Source organism: Camponotus vicinus, unplaced genomic scaffold, assembly GCF_025532165.1.
Source record: "Camponotus vicinus isolate PSW18456_S1 unplaced genomic scaffold, iyCamVici1.0 SCAF_14, whole genome shotgun sequence".
NCBI classification, from domain to species: Eukaryota; Metazoa; Arthropoda; class Insecta; order Hymenoptera; family Formicidae; genus Camponotus; species Camponotus vicinus.
In genome coordinates this window covers 3,459,487-3,486,575 of record NW_028141950.1, presented here as the reverse complement: position 1 = coordinate 3,486,575, position 27,089 = coordinate 3,459,487, and the positions used below count along the sequence as shown (strand labels likewise).

Below are 27,089 nucleotides of genomic sequence, written 5' to 3'. Positions count from 1 at the left end.
GTTGTGCGAGAGATATAGTGGCTATAAGACTTGTAAACGCGCCGGCATCACACACATAAAATCGTTAAAAGCCGCGCTGACACGAACGGGAAATCAATTTTATGGTAATCGATTTTACATCACTAGTTTACTGTACTAGATAGAATCTTGATCGAGGGCATTTTCTTCAAACTTTTCGAGCTGTAAAACAACCGTGCAATCGTGTGAACAGTCTATATGTATAACAATATGATATATAACAATATGACCGCATAATTCGTATATAAGTTTATGTGTATATTTTTCTGAAAAGTATTAAAAATGAAATCTTAAAAATAAGATAAAAATGACACATTATCTCAATTAATAATATTTCCTCATTATCAATAATTGATTGCCCCAATTAATAATATTTTTTCATTATCAATAATTGATTGTATCTTGTTGCCATTAACTTTTGTCTTCTATCAATGTCAAAGATTAAGCGGATGATAAACATATCTGCGTAGAAAATACATATGTATCTATGTATCTTACGCAATAATATCTTAAAATAACTGCCACGTATATCTTGTTTTCCTATTTTACATAGTGTGAACTTTATTCAAAAAATAAGAAAACAAATTTATAATTTTCAATTTTAATTTAATTTGCAAATTTTGTAGAGATTCTTTTGAGTTATAGCATTATTTTCTTCCCAAAATAATTTATTTCGCAATTAATTTAAATGTACTTTTAAAAACCTTATTAAAATTTATATCAATTATATATTTTCGCATTTTAAAACTCGTATCTTTTTTTTTATACAACTTATACGCTGTTGAAATTAACGGTTTCGGTGACATTAATAACTCAATTTTATTGAATTAATGAGCGAACCGTTTCTTACACTTATTTTTCGATTTCGTGATACTCTACGACCATCTCATCGAGATCACAAGAGAAGCTAAATGCTAGATATATCGTTCTTGATACACCTCGTACACATTCGGCTACATTTGAACGCGGCGTGATTATTACGACATAACATCGGGTTACCCAAGATGCGCGTCGTGTCCGGTAGTTTCTCTCTGTTCCACTGGCTGAACAACCGAAGAGAGGATTCGTGAATACATTCCCACAGGTATACATACACCCATTTCAATGACCAACCGTTCGTCACGGACTCGCACCCGAAGGCTTTTCGAGAAATCGGTCGGTGAAAAAAAAGTACCGCGAAAACGCGTGCGAATCGAAAATTCAATGCATCGGTAAACGCACCAATTGGAATATCAATAAATTGCTATTACACATACTATGTAAGGTATTACAAATCATATATTAATATCTTTTGTAAAAGTTCTTTTTTAATCAAAAAGAAAATGTTTCCAAAAGCTTTAAAAATTACATATCTCTTCAAAATTTAATCAAGCTAACTTGGAAGATAAGGAAGTAGCGTCGAATAAATTAATCAAAAATTTTTCATGATTCATCCATAAATGAAAGATGACTCATCGAATTTTTAAAGACACGATGTACAGGTAAATTAACGAGTATTTATCGAAACAAGCGGCAGTTCGTTAGCCGCCTCGCCTTTTTTTTTCATCCTTCGTCAAATCACGTCGCGACTCTTTCTAACTATCAACTGCCGTTAATTATTGTTATTCATCAACGTGGATGCTCCTTTCGCCGTGATTTCATCTCGTCTAACCGATCGTCGTGACATTTATACACCGAGAAACAATGATCCACTTCGTTCGTGACGTGGAGCCTCAATCATCCGTCCATGATCCTCCGGTTCCTTGCACCGGCACCGGTTCCTCTTTGTCTTTCTCTCTCTATCGGCCTCTCCTTTTCTGCCAATCCTTCCTCACCCGGTGCGTGTGCCTCTCGCTTTCGCACCGGATTACCTTGGTCCACGCGGGCCAGCACACCATCCTCTTCTCCTTACCCTAACTACTGCTTATACGATATCGAATCTCGCATAAAACTGGCGATAAATGCAACCGCGAGACCGAAACCTCAAACGGGATACATTGAGTTGAATATATCGTGTGTACAAATTGTCATATGAAGCAATATGCGGATTCATTATTCATGAAATAAAATATCAGACGATATTTAGGAAGATTTAAATATTTACACAAATAAATACATAATAGTTAATAGATATATAAAATAAAAGTAGATTTTTCTTTACGTCTCTTTTGTGTTAGAGTCATTAATTGTTAACTAAAAAATTTAATTAATTAAATCAGAATAATGAGTTCAACATTACTTCATGTAAAATAGAAAATTTTAGAATTACTAAATAATTCAACGGAAATTTTCTCTTTAATTAGGCTGATTGTTGCTTAAAATAATATATACTTTGAATTGCCGTAAACTGAAACGTAAAATGATAAAGTGTGCGAATTTCGATCAAGATAAGAGAATAGTTGCGCGCATAAAAATCGTGATACGACGCAATAATGCGTAATTAGAGAAAAGCTAGTCTACAATTTACATGAAAATGAAATTATCGAATGAAGAAATGCTCGTTACTTCCGGAGATTTCGTTCTGCTATTCACGCTCGGTATCTTCATTTCCTTTCATCTCTCAAATGTTATTACGCGTAACAATTTATGTCTTTTCGATATGGAGTTGTGGTCACGTGCCGCAAAATGCGATCTTAATTTCAAGGTTCTTATCCGCGATTCACCATTTCATGGTTTGGTTCATCATGAAAACCACCGATTCCATTAAGAAAGGTAAATGAGAAACGTATGAAATGACGTTTCAATTTCTTTTTTATCGAAAATTTGATTAAGATTGAACACATTAAATATATCATGATAAAATTAAATATCGAATAAAAATTTTATTGGGATATATATATATATATATATTCAGAATCAAAAATATATTAAAATTTTGAAAGTTTGAAATTGTCAAGACTTACTTAGATCACTAACCTTTCTTGAATAAGACGATGAAAATAATAATTACAGATTTGAAACATTATATGATATATAGCAAAAGTTAAAATTTTCAAATTTTTAAGTTCAACGATCTATTTGCAACCTTGTATCTCGATAATAAAGTGCTATCATCTATCTTTCTGGTGTCAAAATTTAAATCGGCAAAGAAAAAAAATAATTATCCATCTCCTTAATTAATTAACTTTGTAATTCTAAATTTCCTAATTAACTGGCTCTATAATTCTACTGTTTCCGTAAAACTTCCAGCGGGGAAAAGAATCGGCTCGAAATCCATCGGAGAATCTATAATCGGGAGAAAGCGCGCGACTTCCGATGCACTCCGCGTTGCATCTCCGCGATGCACGATGAAGGAGCAAGCGGTTAAAGAACGAAGAGACAAACGCTCCCACGAGCCGCAACCGCTCGGTCTCAGCGTCATCGACCATCGTGATCCCTGTTTAGTCACTTTCAGTATATGGCCCTGTCGCTCCTTCCTCCTTTTCCTCGTTCTTCATCCTCGTTCGCTCGCTACTTCTTTCTCGTTTTCTCTTTCAGTCTCGACGCTCTTTTCCTTCACGTTTCGCTCCAGCGACTACCGCGGTGCACCGAGGTCTCGATAAATGTCGCCCTCGCGAACTCGACATCTCGTTTTACGGAGCAAGAAAATTTCAAATTACACTCGCGCGCATCGGATTTAAAGAGCACGATTTAACATTTAAAGAGTTGTTAAAGAGTTGTCTCTAGCAAGAAAGACAAAAACGATTTACAAAATAACAGAAAAATTAAACGAACATTTACACATGTGAACTCATATTCTTCTACTTTTAATTATTCTAGCCTCAATATTAATTACTTTTACTCTAGACATTTTTCAAAAATTATTTGAATGCTGTATGGAGAAAATTTGGGTAACTCTCAATGATTCGAGAAGTCTTAATGGCGAACGGAGCAAACGAGGAATGATGGGAATTCTGTTCGTCTCGGCGAGCTGCAGTTGTATTTTTAGGCAAACTCTTCGTTAAAGTAGAAAGGGTCGTACCGAGTCCGCCGGAAAAACAAAACGATTTTGCCTTCTCCAGTGAACGTTTCAACTATCCCGTTCGTTCGCGTTTCAACCAAGATTAAAGCATTCCAGACGTTTAATCCGAGTTGCGTTGATAATAACGTGCTAAATTTGCGCGATTTTAATCGATATAAGATAAAAATATCTAGTCCAATTTTTATCCAACTTTTTAAGCAAAATAGGAAATCTAAATTTTAGAAATTAAACATGAAATGGAAAGTCAAAAATGCCTAGTAATCGCCTTTTCCGTAATTAATAATATTTGTAAATATATAATTATGTATCCATTATTTATTTCAAATAAAAATCGTGAAGAGAACCCTTGACTCATCGTAATCGAAAGTATTGATCGAGTTTCGAATGGCGAGAGTCATTACATTGTTACGAGAGTCATGATCTCTGACGGCTGATTAATTTCATCGTTACATGCACCCCTATAGACGCACCCCATACAAAATACGAAGACGATGACTCACTGCCCTGATCGCGCCAATTTCCGGCTGGCTTCGCTCGCCGAAAGGAAAGTCACATCTGCGGTCGCATAGCAAACGATATTGCTATGCAGTCGTAATAATCCGGAATAAATTTGTTTGAATTATTGTCACGAACGCAAATTAGTTAATTTAATAACAAAATTTTTTATAAAATAAGTGTAATTAAATTGTATTAAATAAAAATAAGTAGTCATATTAAATAAGTGTAATTAAATTGTATTAAATAAAAATAAGTAGTCATATTAAATAAGTGTAATTAAATTGTATTAAATAAAAATTATCAAGTAAAAATAATCACGAATAAAAATACATCTAGCGTAAAATATAGTCCATAATTTTGTAATTTAAATTATTTCATAATAATAATTAATTTAAACTAAACAATTACATAAGATATTCAATTATAATTAATTATATACAAGCAAGGAACTTGAAATAAAAATACAATCTTCTTCGCAGAAGAATTTTTGCAACTCGATTTACCAAAAGAAATTGCCAAAATTTGTGCATATTTTATATCAACATAATATTATTTATATTATCTATATCAAATAAATCGTAAGCTGAAAAATCTGGCCTAGATTCCAAAATTCCCTCGCTTCTTTTTTCATCGGTGATATCTTTTTTCTCTTTCACGATCGAGAATACGACGTTCTTTGTTTCCGCGGTCTCGATTCCATGCAATGTACATGAAAAAAGGAGAATAGAACGGAGACGAAAGGACGAACACGCGTAGGAGCGTAGGAAGACAATGGTTCTTGGAGACAGCGCTTCTACTCAAGGCTCTGTTTTGCGACGCAAAGAAAACGCGAGGACGAGACAGGATTCCTCTTCACAAACAGGATTTTTTAAATGATGAAATGAGAGGCATGATATACCGTAACTCGAATACGAAAAAGAGAGAAAGAGAGAAGTCACGTAAAGAAGACGCAATCTCATTCTGAGAAAATTACGCAAGATTATGATGACATATCATTTGTATTATTGACGTATCACGTATTTATTAATATCGATTGAAATATTTGCTTTTCTCAAATTTTCTCTCCTCAATCTTTTATTCTTTTATAAAAGATTACTTGAAAAATAATCTGCAAGTAAATTTACTATAAAAAGCACTTAAAATTAAAACGTGCATACTTTGATAATGCATCTCTAATAAAATTCATTATGTAATATCTGGATATCACATACATATATAATTAATACATAATAATACAGTTATGAAATTTTTTACGCGAGAAATGCTTTATTTTTAAAAAATTATGTAATGCTATTTTCTTCTGAAGTAATGTTAACAAATAAAAGTAATCCATATTTATATAAAAATATTTATATAAAATGATATAAAAGCCAGCATACTCTCTATAAAAAAATAGAGATTTTAAAGAGACGTAGGCACATACATGGCATTTGCATTATAATCATCAAACATATATTTTCATTGAGAAACGCGTTTATAAATACGTTGCACGCATCGATCGAGTGTCGCGACGAAGGGTCGAGGATGCGCAATAAAAATGTCATTTCTACCGCGACAACCCTGTAGAGGCTACCTCCGAGGTGAGTTCATTGAAGGTCAAGAGTTAGCGAACGATCGATCCATGATGGACAAAGGTGACACGTCTCAATAATTAACGATATCGCGAGAACGTGGCTAATAATACTGTACGCGACTGAATTTTACCTTTGACCCAATCGCATAATTTTTCTCGAAAGGTTATTCATTATTATGGGATCAATGAATCCGGTCAGCTCCGCGAAAATCGATGAAAGAGACGGATGCATCGTTATGACTACGTCGCAATTCGCTTCTTTTAAACGCCACGTGCTTCGGAGAGAAAGAGATAGAGAAAAAAAGAGAGAGAGAGAGAGAGAGAAACTTCAAGAAAATAAAAATAATCTCGCGTCTGATGCAAGTTTCCGTGCAAATAATATATCGAATATGGTACGGTCGCTGCTTTTAAACACCTGTCTCGCATCAGGTAGATTACAAATATAATTAAAACATTAAACAAAAATCTGTTTAATGCGTAATTAATATAAAATTATACAATTATAGAGGAAATTATTATAAAAATTAAAATATGAAATTGATTCCCGATTATTATTTTAATTTAAGTAAATATTCAATTGAACCAGAAATATTGCTCTTTTATCAAGAATGTTAGATTAACGTTGACGATTTGATTTCCTCTAATTAGCGCTAAATTATTGCCACTTAATCGTGTTGGATACAAATTGAGTTAGCGTTGATTAGCGCTGATTAATGTTGATCTTTCAGCGAAAGCCCGAACCATTCAGACGGAACCATTTTCGGTCCTCTCGTATCAAATCAACGCACAACAGGGCAACAATAGGGGCCCGTCGAGATCGGTCGAGCATGTACTCTTTCAGGTCACAGATCACGCGCGAGTGAACTTAACAACTCTAGGAGTTTTACACCTTACATTCTCTTTAAGCCCCAAAGAAAACAAAGCTATTTATAAAAGAGGAAAAAACTGATAGGATCACAAATTTTAAAAATCTTAGAGCACCAGAGAAGGAAAAAAAGAGAGAGAGAGAAGCAACCGTATTTAAAAAATAAACATGATCCAATAAGTTAATCGTACTCGAAGTACTTGATTTTAATATTCGAAATATTCAAATATTAAACTTTATACTATCGGATACATAGAATACACAAGTATATCGAACTTTGATTCGCACTTGCAATCTGCCGTTCGATTCAGACTTCGCGGAGAAAGGCCTCGCATTAGGGTCGACTCCGTAGAAACGGATATTAGAAAACAACTCTGTGCACCATGATCTTAAACCTCTCTACAATCGACGTCACGTCGGCCTCGGAACGGCGTGATGTCTAACAAATCACGTGCATCGATAACGCATATATCCTGTGTCCTCGATTCGCTCACCCAAGGATAGATATCCCGGTGTGTCAAAACCTCGACTGACAATAGAGACAATCTCGCGGTTCTAAACGAGAGCGCTCCGACTCTATGAATCTACGTCTACACTTTCGCCTAAAATTTATGCCTACGCAAAAATCGCACGAAATCAAGGACCGAAGTGATTTGAATTTCGATACAAGCTCTAGTCTCTTACAGTCTTTTTATTCAGATATTTTTATCTATTTAATGCATCGACGACCTCAATTTTGACAAATGAATAAAATTTTGCAATAAAAATAGCATGCTTGCTTAATTACAAATTTCTAGTTTAAATTATGAGAAAAACTTGATTGGCAATATGACTTTGAGGCATCCATAAATTGCAGTACTTACATCATGAATTTAATTTTAAGATTGTTTAATTATAAAATTTAATTAAAGAATTTTACTCTTAATAAATCATTAATATTCCCAAAGATGTAAAATATTATAAATGTTTCTCAAAAATGTAATATATTATGTCGTTTGCGAGAATAATTTCAATTCAAAACTCGAACTGTTTTCCCTGGGTTTAATAGCAATATTTTCACTCATATTGCGGGCTATTCACCCCGTATCACCGCCCACGCCATTTGCAACTCTCGTTAACGAATCCTTTTTCGCCCTTTCTTCCTCTCCCTAATAATCGCAATTACAGTCACTGAGTTCGATCGATAGAAAATTTCATCGGCCAACAAGCGCCACGTTAATTGGACTTTGCTCTTTAACATTCAATGGTCGCGCGAATCTCCACGAGATCTGTATTCACGGTGCTCTTTTTATTTCATTATACTACAAACAACGTTATAATTTTAGTAAAAAGTCTTACAAGACTTATGCAAAGAAAGTTACGGGATCTCTCAGCTCTCGACATCCTCTCGACGCGACTACTTAATATATCTATAATAAGGTACGTTTACGGCGAATGAATGAAATTGAAAGGGCGTGTACGTGAATCGAATTTTAAATAATTTCTTTTAAATATTTTAATTGTTCTATTAAATTTCCATATCGCCTAATCACTTTTATTTGTAGTCATTATATGTGTATAGCGTTCGGAAATAAGCGCATTTGAATCATTACGACATTCTGCGAAAGTTTATTTTAGTAACATTGTTCTTTGACAAAAACCAATGAGTATAGATATCTGAATTTCACGCACAAGCGAAAGTTTATTTTAACAAGAAAAAAATCTCTCAATCCGATATATTTCATGCTGAAATTTCCAAAGGCGCAAATTTCCAGACACCCTGTACATTTATTCGATTCGATTCGCCCTCCACGCGATTTCAACCCACCCATCCGCCGAATCGACGTAAAATCGATCGACTTACCGGAAGAGCGGGCGCTGTTTCCCGGTTGGTTTCGTCTAATCTCCTATCCCGTCCTCCGTCGCCGGCGAGAAATTACGGTCGCACCACCCGGTCGTGAGACTGATACGCGAGGATCCGGCTCCGAGACTGTCGTGATCTCGTCCTCGAGTACTACGGACGGTCGCCGATTACGTGCTGGCGATCGCGAGGCTGCTCCAAGACTGCACGGCAGAAACGCCGCGTGCGCGCGCCGCGTCAATGAAAGCGCGCCGCGACAGCCTCCTCCTCCTCCTCCGCCGCCGCTGCCGCCACCGCCGCCGCCACGCAACTCCCACGCAGGCGACACGCGTGTATCATGAAGTTTGCCCAATAGCGCAGAAGGGCGAGAGTAATCTCTCGTGTCTCTCTCTCTGTTTGCATTTAAATTATTCCACCTTTTCGTACGTCTTAAGCCGGTATTACATTTGTCGTGCAATGTTTGAGAAGAGTACATCTGAAAATACGAAAGAAATATGTAATAAATATATAATAAAAATGTAATAATGATATATATATGTATATAATATATTTATGAAGAAAATATTGAACTTGAATAAAAAATTGAAATAAAAGTTATTTTCTTAGTACAAAATAGATATAAATTTACGCGCGTTTTAAAATATAATAATAGATTTAAATAATATATATTTATAACTCGTATTAAGTTTCTAATAAAATTGTGTTACTACAAATTAAAATTCTATTTTGAGAGCGAAAGACAGAAAAAAAATATTAATATCTATTAAATATTCAGGAAAAACAATGTTCTATCGTTTTCACATTTTTAATTATCGTGTCAAAATAAAGAATAAGTGATTAAACGCGAATAAATAAATCTTTCAAGAAATTTCTTCTAATAAAATCGAGCTATTATCGAGATATTATCCGTATTTTAATTAAATCGATTAAAAATTAAAGCTTTTTTTGATATCTCTTTTTTCTTAGCGCTGCAATTTTGTTTCATTCTGCAATTTGCAAAGGAATAGATAATGTGCGAATGATTTTCACAAAGTTTCACAACATTCACACACCGGAAGCACGAATATATTGCACAGCCAGGTTAGTAATTGCATAAAGGAGAAATCTCAGTTTCGATTTCATTAAGAAAACCGTTATCTACTGATACGGATCCTATCACGCCAAAAAGCTAATTAAAAAAAAGGTTTCCATTCTCGAACAAAATCGCAGAAAATTAAAATTACAGAATAATAAATTTTATGAATATGTATATTTTCCGATTAATATAATGTAAAAAATCATGATATATCAATATTAGAAAAATGCAATAGTTATACTCATAGTTATACAATTCGCGTTCTCTGATTTTTCACGATATAATTACGTATAAATTTAATACTTTACGCACAGTTTTGATTTTTCCAAATATTAAATTTATATTTAATTCTCAGCGTTTCGAATTACTAATTATGTAAAATTATTGAAATGTAAAGCGAAACCATAGATGAGTATAACAAAGACATCTTTCAATGTCCAATATACTTATTTTACCAACTTTATTTTTTGTTAAATTAAATCTCAATTTTTAATATTAGTTTCAAACTAAAAATCTAGTTTAAATAATCACAACTTCAACATATCAAAATTTGATGTTAAATTACGGTTACAATCTTAATGTAAAAGAGAATTTCTTCAATAAAACTCGATTTATTTCGTAAAGGTTTCGATATTTTAATAAATAAATAAGATTTTCTATTGAGTACTCACGTTTTCGAAGTATCCATAAGTACTAGATCGCAGATAATTTCAACGAAGACTCACGTGTGATGAATCTCTGAGGTAGGCGCGCCAACGTCATCTGCTTGTAATAGTCATTTTCTGCAGCTCGCGTATTGTCTGTAAACAAAAAAATTTTGTTTTGTTTAAAAAATTTTCGTGAGCTCGTCCAAACTAAAATTCTCTCGATAGAGCCGACAACTTCGTGGTTATTCGTTCGCTTCCTTATTTGGTTCCTTATTGCATCCCCATTGTCCTTGTTTTAACATGCTCTCTTGCCTACCTATCTGCGCGTAAATGCACACTCGTATATTACAGCCTAGATGCTTTCTAGACTCATAAAAGAATTTCTCCGACCCTTTTTCCTTTGACTATATTATGCAAAATCGATGTGCGAAAAACCGTGAACGAACATTGTGACGCAGCTTCCTCGTACACGTCATCACATGTGCTATTTTAAATATTATTACGTCAAAGAATACGTAATACTTTTGTTACGTTATTGTATAGGCTACTTTATAATATCGATATTTATGATGTAGGCGTTACGATGTAACACAATATAATGACCATTCAAGGTTTATTCGAGATAGCGAAGACTTGTTTAATAAAACTAGTATTATTTTTAATAAAACTCAATAATGTTATTCTCATCTCCGTCTGCCATCATTTTATATAAAAGAAGTCGCTGTTTATAGGAAAAAGTATAATAGCAAAAAATTTTCATTTCAACTCTACAAAATGCACTAGCAATCCTTATAACACATATATAATAATTTAATAAAATAATGATACTCTCTAGGCTTACAAAATTAATGAAAACATTGAAAATTTTTGCCATTGTACTTTTCGTAAAATAATTTATTTTATTATGTAATTAATACAATTGCTAAAATTCTAATTTAATATAATGTGCAATATAAAATGGCATTAACCTTTTTGGCATCCTGCAACGTCGTGGGAACGTAGTGGGCATTGATCGCTTGCGCCATAGAACAGTAGCCACGATACAAGATATATTGATCTTTCAAACATCGCTTGATCGCCGAAACTCTCTCCCGAAGCATGACATGCTGATCGTCCAGTTTCGATTCCAAATTCATTGCGTCTAGGAATAAAATATTCAATTTTTTTGAAACATATATAAATAAACCAAGAATATATTTATATGCAGAGAATATGTTTAAGTACTGTTCGTTTTATTGTTTCTTGTCACTCTAACGTAATATAACACTGGAGCGACAAAGAACAACAGAATGAATCATTGGCGGGCAATGTACGTTTGTATGCATTTATAACAGATCTATCTGAATGCGAAATATATCAAATATGTTCTTCATGTGGCTTTACATTGTCAAAACTGCTATTGGTCTGCGTTCTCATTGTTTCAATACAATGCAGATTCCTTCTATTCAATGCTAGAATACTAGAATCGCGATTGTCAATGCATTTATTGCAGCATGATTAACTGCACTTCGCATTCAATAAAATATGTGTATAAATTGCGCAAAAAAAAAAATGAAAAATCGAAATATATGAAAAAGGAAATATGTAAAATTAAAAACAAAAAACGAAAAAAAAAAAGAATTCGGTCTACTTATTAATAGAAAATAAAATATAAAACCTCTTATATAAGTTTAATATAGATATTTAACGAAATTAAATTGTTGGGAGAAAATTAATTTATATATGTTTTTATTTTCATTTATATATATACTTACCAGATTGCGTAAATTCTGCAATCTTTGGAAATTCCAAGGGACAGAAATAGCTTTGAGTACAACCCGATTTCAATCTTGAATTCTTCAGTTCCTGTAGATATTTTTGGAGGTCTTCCCGTTCCTGCTGCAGTCGCAGTTCAACAATTCGTTTCCGAAGTCTACGCATTTGTTTCTCATCAAACCTTGAAGTCTTCTCTTCTTTATGACTTCCGGTATTGTGAACTTGCGTTGACTTTGAATTTGTAACTTTAACGATTTTTTTCTTTTTCTGGCTGCTAGATTTGGGATCATTACGATTATGCTGAAAGCATAAAAGAAAATATTACAGATAATAAAATAGTAATTTTTCTTGCCTAAATATGTTATATAATTATTGTATAATGATTTTTTCGATGCGAAAAAATCATTAATTTAACCATCTTAATCTTCTCAACATATTATTAAAAGTGCGGGAACATCTTATGTATTATTATTTCTAGATTAGATACTTTTATAATTGTAAAATGTATGATCTTGTACAAAAATAATTACAAGAAATTTTAATTTAATTACAATTTTAATTCATATTAAATTTGATATTAATCTAATAATTATCCAGAAAAAAAAAACGTAGTATTAATATTTACCATTTCATTTTTCTTTAAAGAGCAGCGACTTCCATTTTCTTCTCTCGACATCTCTTTTCTCGCTTTCATCACATTCTTGCTCTCAGATTCTGTCTTACTCTTGGAAGATTTTTGCGATGTTTTTTTTGCACTTTTCGAGCTTGCGTGTCGCTTGACCAACGCATCATACGCATCTTTATGCAATTTTCTCAACACTTCTTCGGCATCTTGGGAAATGCGTTGATTCGAACTCTCTTCAAAAACGTTTTCTTTTCCTGTTTCTTTCTCCTCTGATGAACTTGATTCGATTATGTCTTCCGCCACAGGCGGTCCAGTGATATTTATCATTGCGCGTTCTCTTATTTTATTCGATGCTTTCCCATGCTCTTTCCGACTGCTTTCTTGCCGAACAGAAGTCGTCTTGATCTCCGGTGAGTTTTTCTTCTCATCTGTGTTCGTCACATCACCAATTCCGGTCAACGACTCCGAAGAATCAGATATGTTTTTATCGAAGTTTGTAACTGAAAAATTCGTCGAATCAATCGCATTAAAATCTCTGTAGAACACAATGATATATGAATATTTTTTTATCGAAAAAATTATGAAACATTAAAAAGAATTTTAAAGAGCTTGATAAATTTTCAAGACTATCTTCTAATGGTAAAATTGTTATTGGTTTTGCAACTGTGTTATTTCGAAATTTAGTTGAAATGAATTTTAGAAATATTTGAAATATATATATATATATATATATATATATATATATATATATGTGTGTGTGTGTGTATTATTAAGATAAAATAATTAAAATAATTACGTATATAATAAAAAGATAAATTATTAAATATATTTACAATTTTTATTTAAATCAATTTTTTAAAATATGCATATCTTAAATCAGATTTCTCATGTTGCAGTATTCTGTTAAATTGGATTAACCCCAATATTAATGCTGAAATCAATTTATTTAAAATGTATATTATTTATCTTACCATTAGAATTGTTTCTTTTAAACGATTCCGGTCGATGTTCTTGATAAGGTTTCTCCGAACTGGCGAGTTTTGGCGATTTTATCAAACTCACGATTGCATTATCTGAATTCGTATTGGAATAGTTGGACGGCTCCAAATTAACCTCAGTTATATTAGGTTTTAAAGTCACAAGTTTGACATGCCCGTTTCTGCAATCAAATAAAATATTGCATAGAATTTTTCCATGATAGAATTTTTCCATGATAAAAATTGGATAATTTTGAGAATATTGATGTTTTACTATTTTGCATTTGTATTTATGATTATAAATAATTGATAAGGATTACAATACAAATCATTGATAAGGATTGCAATACACATAAAAAACTGTTCGGTTTTTTCTGTCATAAATCTTTTGCTGTCACTGTTTACATGTATAATATATTTGGAAAAACAATAACTATCACGATAATTAAAACAATTAACATTTTGTATTATTCGTATTATTTATGTTTTAAAACTGAAGTGTAATTCTTAATAATTATAATTTCTAATAAGTAATTAATATTCATTAATTACTTTGGATTAATTCAAAGTTAAATTCTTCTTACTTCATATATGTATGTGTGTATATATACATATATATAATTTTATTTTTCATAAAAAATAATTCAATTTTGAAATTACTAATAAACAAACATTATTTTTCTACCTCATTTTATATTATTAATATTATTATTACTATTATTGACATAATAGAGATTTCACATGCATAATTATTATTCAAAATTAATTTCCTCTATTTAAGATAAAAATATATTTATGGAAAAATGTGCATTTTATGAAATATATGATATTGTTTAAAAAAATAATATTCAAATTAAATATAAAAATAAAAAGAATATTTCTATTATATCTTAATGTTTCTTATTTCTGCTTTCTATTATATTTTAATATATCTTAATATTTCTATTATATATATTAATTAATTACTTGATAGTCTTGTTGTTTTGTTGATCTTTATGTTGCTCAAGTAACGCCGTTTCAATTTTCTTTGTACTAGATTCTGCTGAATCTATTTTTCTGCTCTCATCCATTATTTTTTCGTGCTGCGATTGTGATCGCAAAGTCGAACTCGAAATGTCCTCGAAGGTGTCGTTCGCATATCCGCTTTCAGTTGCCAGTTGTCTAGAACTGCTCGGAACTATTACAGCGTTATCAGTTGCCGAATATTTGGAATTTTTAATAGAATCGTTGTAGTTTTTAGTCGTAATACTTGTCTTGGTGTAAGACAATTCCGAAATAATTTCACTGCCGTCCACTGTGCCGATCGATTCCTCGATAACGCTATCATCGCGCAAAGATCTCGAGCGATCCAAATTCCGATCCAAACTAGTTACATTCGGTATTTTAATACCTACTTTTTCTTCAATCGAACGCTCTTCCGATCTCAAGTCCGAACGCGCTTTGAACGCGCTCTTCTCATTTGATTTTCCGGGCAATCTCGATTGCTTTATAATCGATGAATTACCAGATGACTCTTTTCCTCTCGAAATTTCCGACAATTTATCAGATTCTTTTCCTTTCTCGTATTTTCCAGCCACTTTTGTCCTTTCTTCGCGTCTGGAAAATTTATTGCTAGCCGTGGAAAAGTTTCCTCGTGACGTTTTCGAGCGTGAGAGTGATTTCGACGAAATCGTCGAGTCATCGAGCACGCTTTCGATCGAGCTATTCTCTTGAATACTCGTTACATCCGAGATGAGACTTTCTTGCTTTCCTGTAGAACGCGGTGATTTATCTTTCGACGGCATCGTGACATCAAGGTCGGCTTCGTCTTCAAAAGGTTCCGGACTCATCATGTCCGATGTTGATTTCTTCTTCTCCGATGAAAGTTTTGTTTCTTCCGTGCGACCTTCGATTCGCGTATCTGGTATTTTAATGTCGAGCTTGAGCTTCAAGATATTCCTTGGTGATTTCTTTAATTCTGCCGAGGGATTTTCGGAAGGAATTATCGAAACGCTGCTTATCGAACTATCCGTGTTCTAAATAAAAAATGCAATATATTATTAGAATCATTGTTATTTTGTAAAAATTTCCATTCTGATTTATAAAGAAACATTAAGATTATAATCTAAAGCTTTAATTCTAATCTATAAGGCCAGGTTGTACCGACATTATCTTGGATTTAAATGATACTTAAATATGTGCTTATCTTTATCTTTCTTTTTAGATAAATAAAGATAGATATATATTTAAGTATTGCTTAAATCCAAAATAATGTTGCAACCTAGCTGAAATTAAATATTGAAATAATGTAATAATGCTGAAATTGTTGAAATAATGCTTCAATGTAATTAAATATTGAAATATATCTTCTTTTATTTTTTATATACAAAAAATAAGCAATAGAAAATAAATGAAAATGAGTGCGTAGATGTAATATATAAATTAAAATATACACATAAAAGTATTTTGTTTTCTACAGGACTTAAACTTTCATGAAATTTCTGCCTCACAAACTTCCTCTCTTTCAGGATTCTTTTTCTTTTACTTTCCTCTTATTTTTAGGAAATACTCACTTCTTTATGACTCCATTTTTGCTTCTCACGTTTCATCTTGTATTTCTCCTCGATTTCTTTCAAACGCGCCAGCGCCGCGTTCGCTTTCGAAGAGAGCATTTTTCCTTTCTTTTTTTAGATTCGAGTATTCAGTCGCTAAATTTAGCTAACAAAATCTGCTTGACTTTCGCATCACTTGTAAATTTCACTTATTCACGAATTAGAGGTTTTGTTTTGAAGTGAGTCACGATGGATTGTTCTGCTCGTTGTCGCCATGAGTTTATCTTTTTGTTGCCAAGGAAACAACCTGACATACAACACGTATTATATACCTAAGTGGTATTATAATGCTAATATTTTATAGATTATAATGCTATTAATGTGCTTTTGGCATGATTACGACAACAATTATTAATTAAATTTTCATAAATATTTGATAAAGATTTAAAATTCTCGAAATAAATCCATTATCTTTTCCCTCAGGCAGAGATATTACAGAAAGAAATATAACATCGAAAAAATGACAAATCTTAATAAATCAGAATAGAAAAAATGTAAATAAATAATTAAAAGTTACCTTCAACTTCAATCGGACTTGAATTTTACGCCCTCAACTCGAAATATACGCAAACATCAAAGCATCTCTGACGCAATGTTAGAAGTAGAAGACCGCGGTTTTTTGGAGAAGAAACGCAACCGGTTTGAAAATGACGGGTATCCTCGCAGCCAATCGGCGACTCCCGCCCTCGTGCAAGTTCGGCCGCTGTCGGCAGCGAACGCTACCATATCGATGATAGATAAGAGCGGCTGCGATAACCACTGACGCGAGGTTATGTGCGACGCGGCATGGCCAACCGCGGCCACGGTGTGGCGCAACGTTGGTGGAGCGTGGTCGGCGCTGATTGGCCGGCGCGCGTCCGCCAATCGGCGCGTTCCATCTGTCTACCCTGATGGCCGCTAAAGTCACCAACCACATCCGCCGAACGAACATTATCGGCTAGTTCGTCGTGGTGGCAAGTGCCTCCTTCGTCGTCGTCTTCTCGGGATCACGTCGTTCTGTCGGCGTCCGAAAATGCGGTCTCTCTGCGCGTTTGTTCTACTCGTAGTATTCGCTATTGTCACAGCGGACATCTACCTGGACGAGAAGTTCAACGATGGTGAGTAATAGTCATCCTTTCCAGAGTATCAACCCGGCCGCCGAGACTCGCGCGGCGGCTTGTTCCTTTGCCACGAAGACCGTGGCGAATCCGAGGGCCGCGATCTGCTCTCACGGTGAACCACACCCTCGTTCATTCATCTCGCGGGTCCTCTCGTCCCTCGATCGAGAGGACAACGCATCGAGCGGAACGGAAGAGGCGAAAATATCCTTCGCACGCGTCGTGTCTCTCGCAGGAGGGACGAGGACGCGGTCTCTCCTTGGTAACCGCACGCCCTGTCGCGCTTCCATGGCTTCGTGTTGTCCTGTCGACCGACGTCTTTCGATCACCTGCCTCCGTCTATTTCCTACAGTACGAAATCATTTTGGGTTACGCACGACTCGAGAGAATCATTCGCGATGTACATACACATATCCGCGATATATATATCATGTCTGTAATTTTTCGAAGCGGTATCGGCCATATGCGCCACGACGCGCCGGGGTGGGAGAGAGAGAAGGAGAGAGAGATAGATAGAAGCATCGAGAGGCCGACACGCAGTCGGAAGTCTAGTCTCTCGTGGCAATCGTGCTAGCGCGTGACACCTCGTTTATCGCCATCGCCGTCGACACGATGCCTCCAGATCGATCAATCTGCATGCTCGACTCTCCGGTTGGCGGTGAACGACGTGACAAGAGCGATGCGATGCCGATTTCACCTCTTCGAGATTTCGATGCCGGGCGAAAATGATTCCTCTCTACGGATCCGTCCATTTACGCTCAATTCTGCCCTCATCCTGTTTTTCCCTCTCTTGCTCCGAGACCACCGTATCTAAGGCTATCTCCTTTTAGGTATGTCGAGAAAAGATAAAAAATTCTTGATCGATGAACGGATCTTTCCAGTGACGTGGATATTGTCCCGTTAAATTCAGATTCCTGGCAGATGTTGACAAGATTTATCTCTGTTTTATTTATTTTCCTTAGCTCTTTATTCTCCTTTCAACTATATGTGTCTGTTTTGCCGAAATATAAAGCGTAAAAAATATACGTGATATATCTTGGTTTTTTTAGTTACGTTTTTTACATTTTTTTCCGTGTATATAAATCGGAGTAAGAAATGGATACTTGAATGTTGGACAGAGAACGAGACAAGAAAAGAATTATAAAAACGATAAACTTCTTATGTTTATTTCGATGACAATGGAACGCGACGATTAGCTTTATTTTTTCCACATCTTTTGGAAATTAAATTTGCCGAAATTGCCGGCGAGGGATAGTGTTATCTCTCTTTGTCTCTCGAGTTGGTACAGTTATATATCGTCGTTTTTTTAATTTTAACCGGTTCTTGCCCCCTCTCGTTTACCTTCTTGCTCGAGGATGCAGCAAAGATTTCATGCAAATATTATCGCTTTATATTTGTTATTTCTTAGATGAATTAAAATTCCACGAATCTTTCGTAAACAGAAATCACATATAATTATATATAGATGATAATACATCACGTGTAATGATACATTTAATACACATGAACACATTTACTCATGAAATTGAAATAATATATATTACATGTATGAATGTATAATATATTAAAATATAATATATAAAATATATATAAAAAAATACAATTTATAAAATATACAATATATAAAATTCAATTTTTTTTTCTAATTTTTATTTTATTAATTAATAATTAATAAATTGATAAAACCATCTTTTTATTCAGATTTAATAGCTTGAAATTATTAATAAATAATAATGTATATTAATGAGTAAAAATAAATATAACATTTTATATAAATCTTTTGTATACATACATACACACACACACACATATGTCAATAAAATATATATTAAAATTGAAGTAATAGTGTGTATATATTATAATATTTTTGTGTGTGTGTGTACATTATTTTATAGAGAAACTGTTGTCATTTCAGATTCATGGGAAAAAACTTGGGTCTACTCTGAGCATCCGGATAAAGAATTTGGAAAATTTGTTTTAAGTCATGGAAAATTTTGGAACGACCCAGAAAATGATAAAGGTACTTGAAAGAATATATCCATAATACGCGATTACAATTTATGAAATATAAAATTTTGTTTGTTTATGTGTAAAGAGCATTTTCTATATTTTTCCACATTTTTCTCAGGTATTCAGACATCACAAGATGCAAGGTTTTATGCTGTCAGTAAGAAATTTACTCCGTTCAGCAATAAGGAAAAGACCCTTGTCATCCAATTCACTGTCAAGCATGAACAAAATATCGACTGTGGTGGTGGATACCTCAAAGTGTTCGATTGTTCGCTCGATCAGAAAAATATGTATGGAGAAAGCCCATACCTAATTATGTTCGGTAAGTCTTCTTATCAGAATTGCGTTATCGATAACGAATTCATAATAACGATAACGATCCCGAGCCTAAGAGTCACTGGTTATACCTGTGTATGACAAGTGCTATAGGACCTCGGAAAGCAATACTCTTTCATATGCCCTGTATATAGCGATTATGCATATTGCAGGCACCAGAAAAGATACATGTATTATAACACTTAATTATCATATATAAAGTTCAAACTATTTTATTTATTTTAACATATGAAAAAGTAATTATCTTAGAAATTTCTAAAATATGCATATAAAAATTTTAACATTTATATATATAATATATATATATATATATATATATATATAATATATGTATATTATTAATCATATTCTTATATATTACATATAATTATTTAAATTTATATACATATAATATTTATACTTTTTAATGAATTAAAAACATCAATTTTAACATTGCATTATTTGTTTTTATACAGGACCTGACATTTGTGGCCCAGGAATTAAGAAAGTGCATGTCATCTTTAATTATAAAGGCAAGAATCTTTTGATTAATAAGGACATTCGCTGCAAGGACGATATCTACACACATTTGTACACGTTGATTGTTAAACCTGATAATACATACAAGGTAAATATTCACTATTATAATATTATAATGTGCCCATGAATTATCATATCGAGCCTAGAGTCTCATGTCTTCACTGACTGCCGTGGAGGACAAGTGCTGAAGGATCTCGTAGAGCAAAGATTATCTTGTTTGTTCATTGCACACGAGTGATATAATTCATTGTGCGTGTACGGCAAAGATCAACATATCAATTTACTATTTGTTTAAAAAGTATTGCTAGAAAGTTTGCTGATTCGATAATTCTTCAATAAAATAATTTTTCAGGTACTCATCGACAACGAGGAAGTAGAGTCCGGTGAGTTGGAAGCAGACTGGGGTTTCCTCCCTCCAAAGAAAATCAAGGATCCATCTCAAACCAAACCTGCAGATTGGGATGACAAACCCAGCATCGATGATCCTGAAGATAAAAAACCAGAGGACTGGGACAAACCCGAGCACATTCCTGATCCTGAAGCTACCAAACCTGAGGACTGGGATGACGAAATGGATGGCGAATGGGAAGCACCCATGATCGATAATCCCGATTACAAGGTTCGTATATTGAAATTGATATATATTCAGAATTTTATACAGTACTTTATGGCACAATAAATCTTATTTATTTGCTTCTAAAAATTATGTAATAATTTCAGGGTGAATGGAAACCGAAACAAATCGACAATCCTAACTATAAGGGACCGTGGATCCATCCCGAGATCGATAATCCTGAATATACACCTGATGCCGAGCTCTATAAGCGTGACGAAATCTGTGCTGTCGGCTTTGATTTATGGCAGGTCAAATCTGGTACCATTTTCGATAACGTTCTAATCACCGATGATCCGGAAGCCGCGCGCAAATTCGGAGAAGAAGTCTGGAAACCTACATTGGTAAGTATTCGATTCTTGTTGTTACATTTTTTTATTTATCTTATTACAAATGTGTAACTGATTGATTCATTGCATAGTAATATTTAATTTTTATGAATGAGATAAATACATTGAAAATATTCTGTTTATTCTAAAAATTATAGGAAGGTGAAAAGAAAATGAAAGAAGCGCAAGACGAAGAGGAAAGGAAGCAAAGAGACAAAGAGGTAAAAGAAAGCGAAAGCAAAGACGAAGATGATGAAGAGGAAGATAACAATATACCAGATGCTGAAAATGAAGATAATAATATACCAGATGCCGAAGATGATGATAATAATATACCAGATGCTGAAGTAAGTATATATATATATATTAATTTATATTTTATTTTAAAATTATGAAACTTTGCTTGCATATGATGTTTACATTTATTCCGATATCTATTGACGATAAAAATTGGAATTCCTCGTTTCTGAACACATCCATTTTAACAAAATCTATTGATTATGATACTATCAATTATATTAATACTTTTATCTTTCTCTTTATAGGAGCATGACGAATTGTAAATATAAATGAATGTGTCGCGCGTGGACGTAAACACACACAGACTGTATTCCAGAAGCTACGTGGTCGCGACGCGTACTAATTCTCCCACAGGCACAAAATTGTAATCTAAAGATATGCAATAGCAAGAGAACAGGATAATAGCCTCGTCGATTATGTCGCCAGCCATATTTTCTACGAAGATGTTACGTTGAGTTCGGTTTTAAATTTCAAAATAAAGTCTCGCCCAATATTTCAGTAATTATTTTGGTCTTGGTATCACAGCGCCTAAACATTTTTAGTCACGATATAACTTTCTACTATTCGAGCGCAAATTATCCTGAAATATTAACTTGTAAGCGTCGATCGTGTAAGTATAGATCAAGTGATTGATATTTCCACGAGATACATCGGATGTGTGGAATACAAAAAAAAACAATATTAAAAATTAGAGAAAGAAGTAAGAGTCATCTAGCCCATATCCACCATTGGTGCAACTCCATAAAAGACTCTATGTTGTTTTTGTTTGTCAAGTGTTTTATACATTAAAAGATAATTCATGTAATTTAAATAATATGATGCTATATATATTATAATATATATTATTAATAATAATATATATTATAATACATTATATATATATATTATAATATATATTATTTCAATTTCTTCATATAATGTACACATAATTAAAAAAAGCTCCAATTAAAAGAAAGAAAGACAAGGATGAATGTGTGCAAATATGACTGAATGATAATTGGTACGATGTATCAGAGGCAACACAATAACCGATGTAATAAAATAAATAAGACTTTTTTAGATATGCTTAGAACTTATTTTTATAGCCCTTAAATACTCTCATAATTCAATTATACATAACTTAATCTAATCCTATTTCTAATTTATTTTCATTATTTGTAATAATATGTATGAATTGACTGTATAAATTGCTTTTAATTTTCATATTATATGTATATACATACATATACAGGCTATTTTATGGTATGTTTAAATATGATTAAAATCTTGTAGTTCAATTTTTATATTGGGAAATAAACTAATATTTGTGTTTGAAACTATTTTTTTTGAGACTTAAGCATTATTTTTTTGATGTAACACAGATAAACTTGATAGAGCAGACTTCTCTCGTGTATTGACGAGCTAATATAGATCTACAGCAATATATTAGATATATTAACTTATATTGATCATCCACGCTCACAGAACGTACAAAAAAATAAATTTTAAATTATATGAATATTAATTAATAAATTAAAAAAGAAAAATTAACGCATGAAAGTATAATCGAGTGTTGCCATAAAAAATGATTGAGAAATTTTTCATAATAATTTTTCAAATAATAATACCCAATAGAACCTATTTTGCAAAGGAATAATTTATAGAAAATAAATCATTTTTTACATCAACTCACACGAATATCTTTCTTGCGTGATTTTTATTTACCTAATTTCAGTTCGCTTCAACCTATCCTATGTGGGAGCCACATTAATAAACGCAATGTGTCTCTTTGATTTCTTATCCACATAAATAATTTTATACAAAAAAAAATCTCTACACGCATTGTGTCAAGAGCCAATCAAGACCTTGCAGGGTACCATTGGTATTAGTAACTAAAGATGAGCCTTGAATATGCCATACTCTCGCACAACAAAGTTTATGCAAACCAAATATATCGACTAGCTCCTCAACACTTGCACAACCTGCGATATCCTGTAAAAATATATATTTACTTGAAACTTAAATTATATAATTTAAATTCATTTAAAGTCGAATTTTTGCAAATTACAAATTTAATCCAAATATTACCAATGTAAATATTGATATAGAAAAACATTTCATGTGAGAATTAAATATATATTTACAATACAAACAAGTAAATGTTATATTTACCTGTTTATTAGCATAGATTAAAAGCAGAGTATCCTTCAATTCTCGTTCATAAAGTATTTTTGATAATTCATTTTGTGCTTCTTCAAAACGAGATCTATCACTAGCATCAATTACAAAAATGACAGCTTGTGTGTTATGATAATAATGCTTCCATAATGGTCTAAATTTTTGATGGCCGCTAACGTCCCAGAGAGTAAACACGAGATTCATGTATTCTAAGCTCTCAACATTAAAGCCAATAGTGGGAATCGGTGGACTTGACAACGTAACACCACGCATGGCGGACAGAATACTTGTCTTTCCCGCCCCGTCTAGCCCCAAAATCACTACGCGCATATCGATCTTTGTTCCAATATGTATCCTATTATCCTATAATAAAAGAAAATGCGTTAGAAAAAAATTAAAAAAAAAGATGAGATAGTAAACAAGGCAAATTATATAAAAAAAATTTGATTACTGTAATTATTTTTTTTTTAAATCAGAAATGATTGCTTTGAAATAGCTTAAAAAAAAGGATAGATATAAAAATTTACTATAATTGTTTTATAAACCATTCTGAGTCAAATTATTCGAAATCAAAGAAGTTATATTGTAATACTCCAGAAACAACTGGAACAATTAAAGTAAGTTATATATAATTCAACATCTACAATGTTTTATCTAGAATGAAAAAACTTTAACAAACCCTGCTGAATATAATTGGTATAGAGGATTCGGGACTAAGAAAATCCGGTCCCAATTGCGCGTAATGCTGTTGCTGTTGCTCCAACGTCGCCAAAACTTCCTTAACTTTTTCTGAGCTACTTAATAATTTCCAGTCTTCAGAATCGAGTATACTCTCGCATTGGATACACACACCGGCCACATGTGATCTCGTAGTCGTGAGATCTTTTTGTTGCTGTCTCAACGCGCACAATCTACCACGAGTTTCTGTCTCGATGTATGCCATCGCCGTTTTTTCCTGTTCAGCCAGAACAGCGCGTAATTCTTCGAAGTGATATCGCACTCTCCTCCTCGCGTCTTCGATCGCCCAACCCTCCAATTCTTCGATTACTATTTCTAAAATTATGAAATATAAATTGACAGAAAGTATATAAGAGTATGAGAAAAAGGTATGTAAAAATACAATGTAAAAGGCTTTAAGTGTAAATACAATTTTAATATAAAATACGGCGAAAAAAGAGCCAGCACAATAAGTCAAACGCATTATATAATTTATTGAATTTAAAGAAAATTTATTCACACAAATGTAAAGAAATTAATGATAAAATTAATGGATATATCCTACAAAAGCTTACTAATAAATCAAAAAGAATGTACACGTCGGTTTTTATAATATTAAGATTGTATATATATTAAATAAATATATATATGATAAACAATATAAATGGAGAGGAATAGGCCATTATGAATCAAGTGCAGTAAACAGTGCACACAAATGTTTAAGAGTATTTAAATTATTTAATGTACGTTTCGGTCCTAATTTGGCCCATCTTCAGCTATTAGTAAAAAATAATTGGAAAAAGCCATAAGCCATTCCTCTCCACTTATATTGTTTATATCTGAGCATTATTTGATATATGATAAAGATTTAGATTTAAAAATACATTCACATAACAAAAATTTATATTTTCTTCTCCAGTTTAGACTCATTTCTTTATTTTCATATAAGATAAAAATGCAATAAAACAATACCTATTTTGTGGGCGGTGTCTCTCATGCTTTCCATAAACTGCGTCATTTTTTGCAACGCCGCAATAATGGACTTTCTAATGTTCTCGGCCTCTTCCTCCATCAATGCCGGCTATCATTTAAAGAATAGGCAAAATTGTACAATGTATAAACTGGGAAGTGGGCTATAAATAAAGTTACCTTGTGTGTGCTGTGTTTGCCATATTCTTTACACAGATAACACATCAAGGAATTGTGACAGCCTTCTTGGGTGCATGTAAATTCAGCCACATGCTCCATGTGTATTGGACAGCGAGGTTTCTCACGTGGCTTCTCTGACAGTGGCACTCGTCTATGTTTGCCTAATGTTTTAGATGAATGAGTGGCGGTGTCACATGTCTCGCACAAATGTGTGGCACAAATGGTGCAATAGAGAACAGCAGTGTGAGCTTCGTCTTCATCGCATGACTGATTTGATTGATGTCTCTCACGTTCTAACACCACTGTTTTCTCGCTATTGGATTGCTCCAGCCGTTCGAGTAGTTCGATGAGTGCAAAGTTCTTCTTCAGACTATAGACACTGTTCTCGTGTACGGCAGTGGGTTGTCGATCAAAAGGACACAACAGAAACTGCTGATCCTGCATGCAAGTTCTCAATCGTAACAAGCATGCATGGCACACTGTGTGTCCACAGTGTAACAAGCGTGGTACTTTTACACCATCCACGGTAAAGACCTCTTCACAAACACGACATTCCAATACCTATAAACATTCAGATATATCTTGAGTGAAAAATTATCAGTGAAAAATAAGATAATACTTAATATCTGGTTTGAAAACTAAATTTAATTTGAGAAAAAATTTTTGAGATCAAATTAAATATTTAACTTTGTGTGTTATTGATGCTTATGTATCTAATATATCTGCCAAATTTTCTAACTAAATTTAATATAATATATTAATGTATTTAATATAATATATTAATATTGTCCCAAAATATATGAATATCTTACATTCGATTTCGGCATCGTTTTCAGCGAATGCTTTAGATATTTACTCAGTCGATCGGTGTCCTCGCTCATTACGCTGATTTCTTCTGCCTTTCACCAAGAAATTCAGCTGTAGCGTCCACAATTGGAGCACAAGTGATGGAGGTTAACTTTAATCTACGCTCTGCGTGAAAGGAGGTTTAAATCATTAAATCATGATGAAACCGCAGAATGGCGCAGCAAAACTATACATATAACAATGATACTGCACATTATTTTGTATTCTATTTTCGGACGTTTTCCTCCGCGCCTTCATGCCTATTTTACCCCTTCTTTGGTTGTCATTTTTGCGAATATGTCATCAATTTTTATATATTTTGTTTTCATTCTTAATTGGTTATCTCATCTTCAAATTCTGGCAATTCTCCTCTTCTACCTTTATCGATCTGGTTCAGTCGCAGGCGAAAAAAAGATCTTTTTCAGATGGAACGTAGCCAATCAGAGGAATTGATTCGCGAAAAGAAAACTTTGGATTGGCTTTGATTGCGCGTTTCATGGTATATTTTATATCTAAAAAGCAACAAATAGCATATGTCAGCTTAATTTTATTCTCTTGAAAATACTCATATTATTATAAAAAATATGTACAATTAAATTGCAATAGAAAATA

At 33.1% G+C, this 27,089-nt stretch overlaps 4 protein-coding genes across 7 annotated transcripts in view; 1 reads left to right on the top strand and 3 right to left on the bottom strand.

Moving 5' to 3' along the window:
* The window catches only part of LOC145964972 (uncharacterized), a 28,865-nt gene extending 19,933 nt beyond the window's left edge, over window positions 1–8,932 (bottom strand). The window contains exon 1 of one of the 2 annotated variants that reach the window (XM_083088155.1): window positions 8,738–8,932. The gene's annotated coding sequence lies outside the window, so the exon portion shown is untranslated. The remainder of the gene's footprint in view (window positions 1–8,737) is intronic. The other variant, XM_083088152.1, reaches the window with a different exon arrangement.
* Window positions 8,738–18,597, bottom strand: LOC145964959 (uncharacterized). The gene is made up of 10 exons (XM_083088122.1): window positions 17,910–18,597; window positions 16,922–17,847; window positions 16,366–16,651; window positions 14,780–15,828; window positions 13,808–13,995; window positions 12,837–13,336; window positions 12,211–12,511; window positions 11,425–11,597; window positions 10,481–10,609; window positions 8,738–9,209 (listed from the first exon to the last, which is right to left on the bottom strand). The coding sequence occupies exons 3-9, from the start codon at window positions 16,462–16,464 to the stop codon at window positions 10,568–10,570; spliced, it is 2,352 nt and encodes a 783-aa protein (XP_082944248.1). The 5' UTR covers window positions 16,465–16,651; window positions 16,922–17,847; window positions 17,910–18,597; the 3' UTR covers window positions 8,738–9,209; window positions 10,481–10,567.
* Window positions 17,317–22,669, top strand: Calr (calreticulin). The gene is made up of 8 exons (XM_083088132.1): window positions 17,317–17,501; window positions 19,417–19,521; window positions 19,630–19,833; window positions 20,303–20,454; window positions 20,719–20,985; window positions 21,087–21,323; window positions 21,467–21,655; window positions 21,854–22,669. Exons 1-8 carry the CDS (start codon window positions 17,417–17,419, stop codon window positions 21,869–21,871), a joined length of 1,257 nt encoding a protein of 418 aa, XP_082944258.1. The 5' UTR covers window positions 17,317–17,416; the 3' UTR covers window positions 21,872–22,669.
* On the bottom strand, window positions 22,271–26,987 carry LOC145964961 (E3 ubiquitin-protein ligase TRIM23). 3 transcript variants are annotated; one of them, XR_014436574.1, is made up of 8 exons: window positions 26,691–26,987; window positions 26,444–26,603; window positions 25,632–26,192; window positions 25,455–25,563; window positions 24,445–24,818; window positions 23,760–24,128; window positions 23,313–23,579; window positions 22,271–23,020 (listed from the first exon to the last, which is right to left on the bottom strand). XR_014436574.1 is itself a non-coding variant. In XM_083088124.1 (7 exons), the coding sequence occupies exons 2-7, from the start codon at window positions 26,510–26,512 to the stop codon at window positions 23,421–23,423; spliced, it is 1,641 nt and encodes a 546-aa protein (XP_082944250.1). In that variant the 5' UTR covers window positions 26,513–26,603; window positions 26,691–26,987; the 3' UTR covers window positions 22,271–23,420. The 3 variants fall into 3 exon arrangements, 2 of the variants coding, with proteins under 2 accessions (XP_082944250.1, XP_082944251.1); XM_083088124.1 differs by having other exon boundaries at window positions 22,271–23,579; XM_083088125.1 differs by having other exon boundaries at window positions 22,271–23,579; window positions 26,444–26,987.
* Between the last annotated feature and the right edge of the window lie 102 nt (window positions 26,988–27,089).

What these genes read in the sequence shown, in the direction of transcription:
- LOC145964959 (XM_083088122.1), bottom strand. Translation starts at nt 16,464, where the DNA reads ATGCTCTCTTCGAAAGCGAACGCGGCGCTGGCGCGTTTGAAAGAAATC. An exon ending in CAAAACAACAAGACTATCAA is followed by an intron (nt 13,996 to 14,779) that starts GTAATTAATTAA and finishes ATTTGATTGCAG; the next exon opens with AAACGGGCATGTCAAACTTG. An exon ending in CGTTGCAGGATGCCAAAAAG is followed by an intron (nt 10,610 to 11,424) that starts GTTAATGCCATT and finishes TTTTGTTTACAG; the next exon opens with ACAATACGCGAGCTGCAGAA.
- Calr (XM_083088132.1), top strand. Translation starts at nt 17,417, where the DNA reads ATGCGGTCTCTCTGCGCGTTTGTTCTACTCGTAGTATTCGCTATTGTC. An exon ending in CGACCCAGAAAATGATAAAG is followed by an intron (nt 19,522 to 19,629) that starts GTACTTGAAAGA and finishes CATTTTTCTCAG; the next exon opens with GTATTCAGACATCACAAGAT. An exon ending in AAGTCTGGAAACCTACATTG is followed by an intron (nt 21,324 to 21,466) that starts GTAAGTATTCGA and finishes TAAAAATTATAG; the next exon opens with GAAGGTGAAAAGAAAATGAA.
- LOC145964961 (XM_083088125.1), bottom strand. Translation starts at nt 26,512, where the DNA reads ATGAGCGAGGACACCGATCGACTGAGTAAATATCTAAAGCATTCGCTG. An exon ending in GCAAACACAGCACACACAAG is followed by an intron (nt 25,564 to 25,631) that starts GTAACTTTATTT and finishes TTTAAATGATAG; the next exon opens with CCGGCATTGATGGAGGAAGA. An exon ending in TACCAATTATATTCAGCAGG is followed by an intron (nt 24,129 to 24,444) that starts GTTTGTTAAAGT and finishes CTTTTATTATAG; the next exon opens with GATAATAGGATACATATTGG.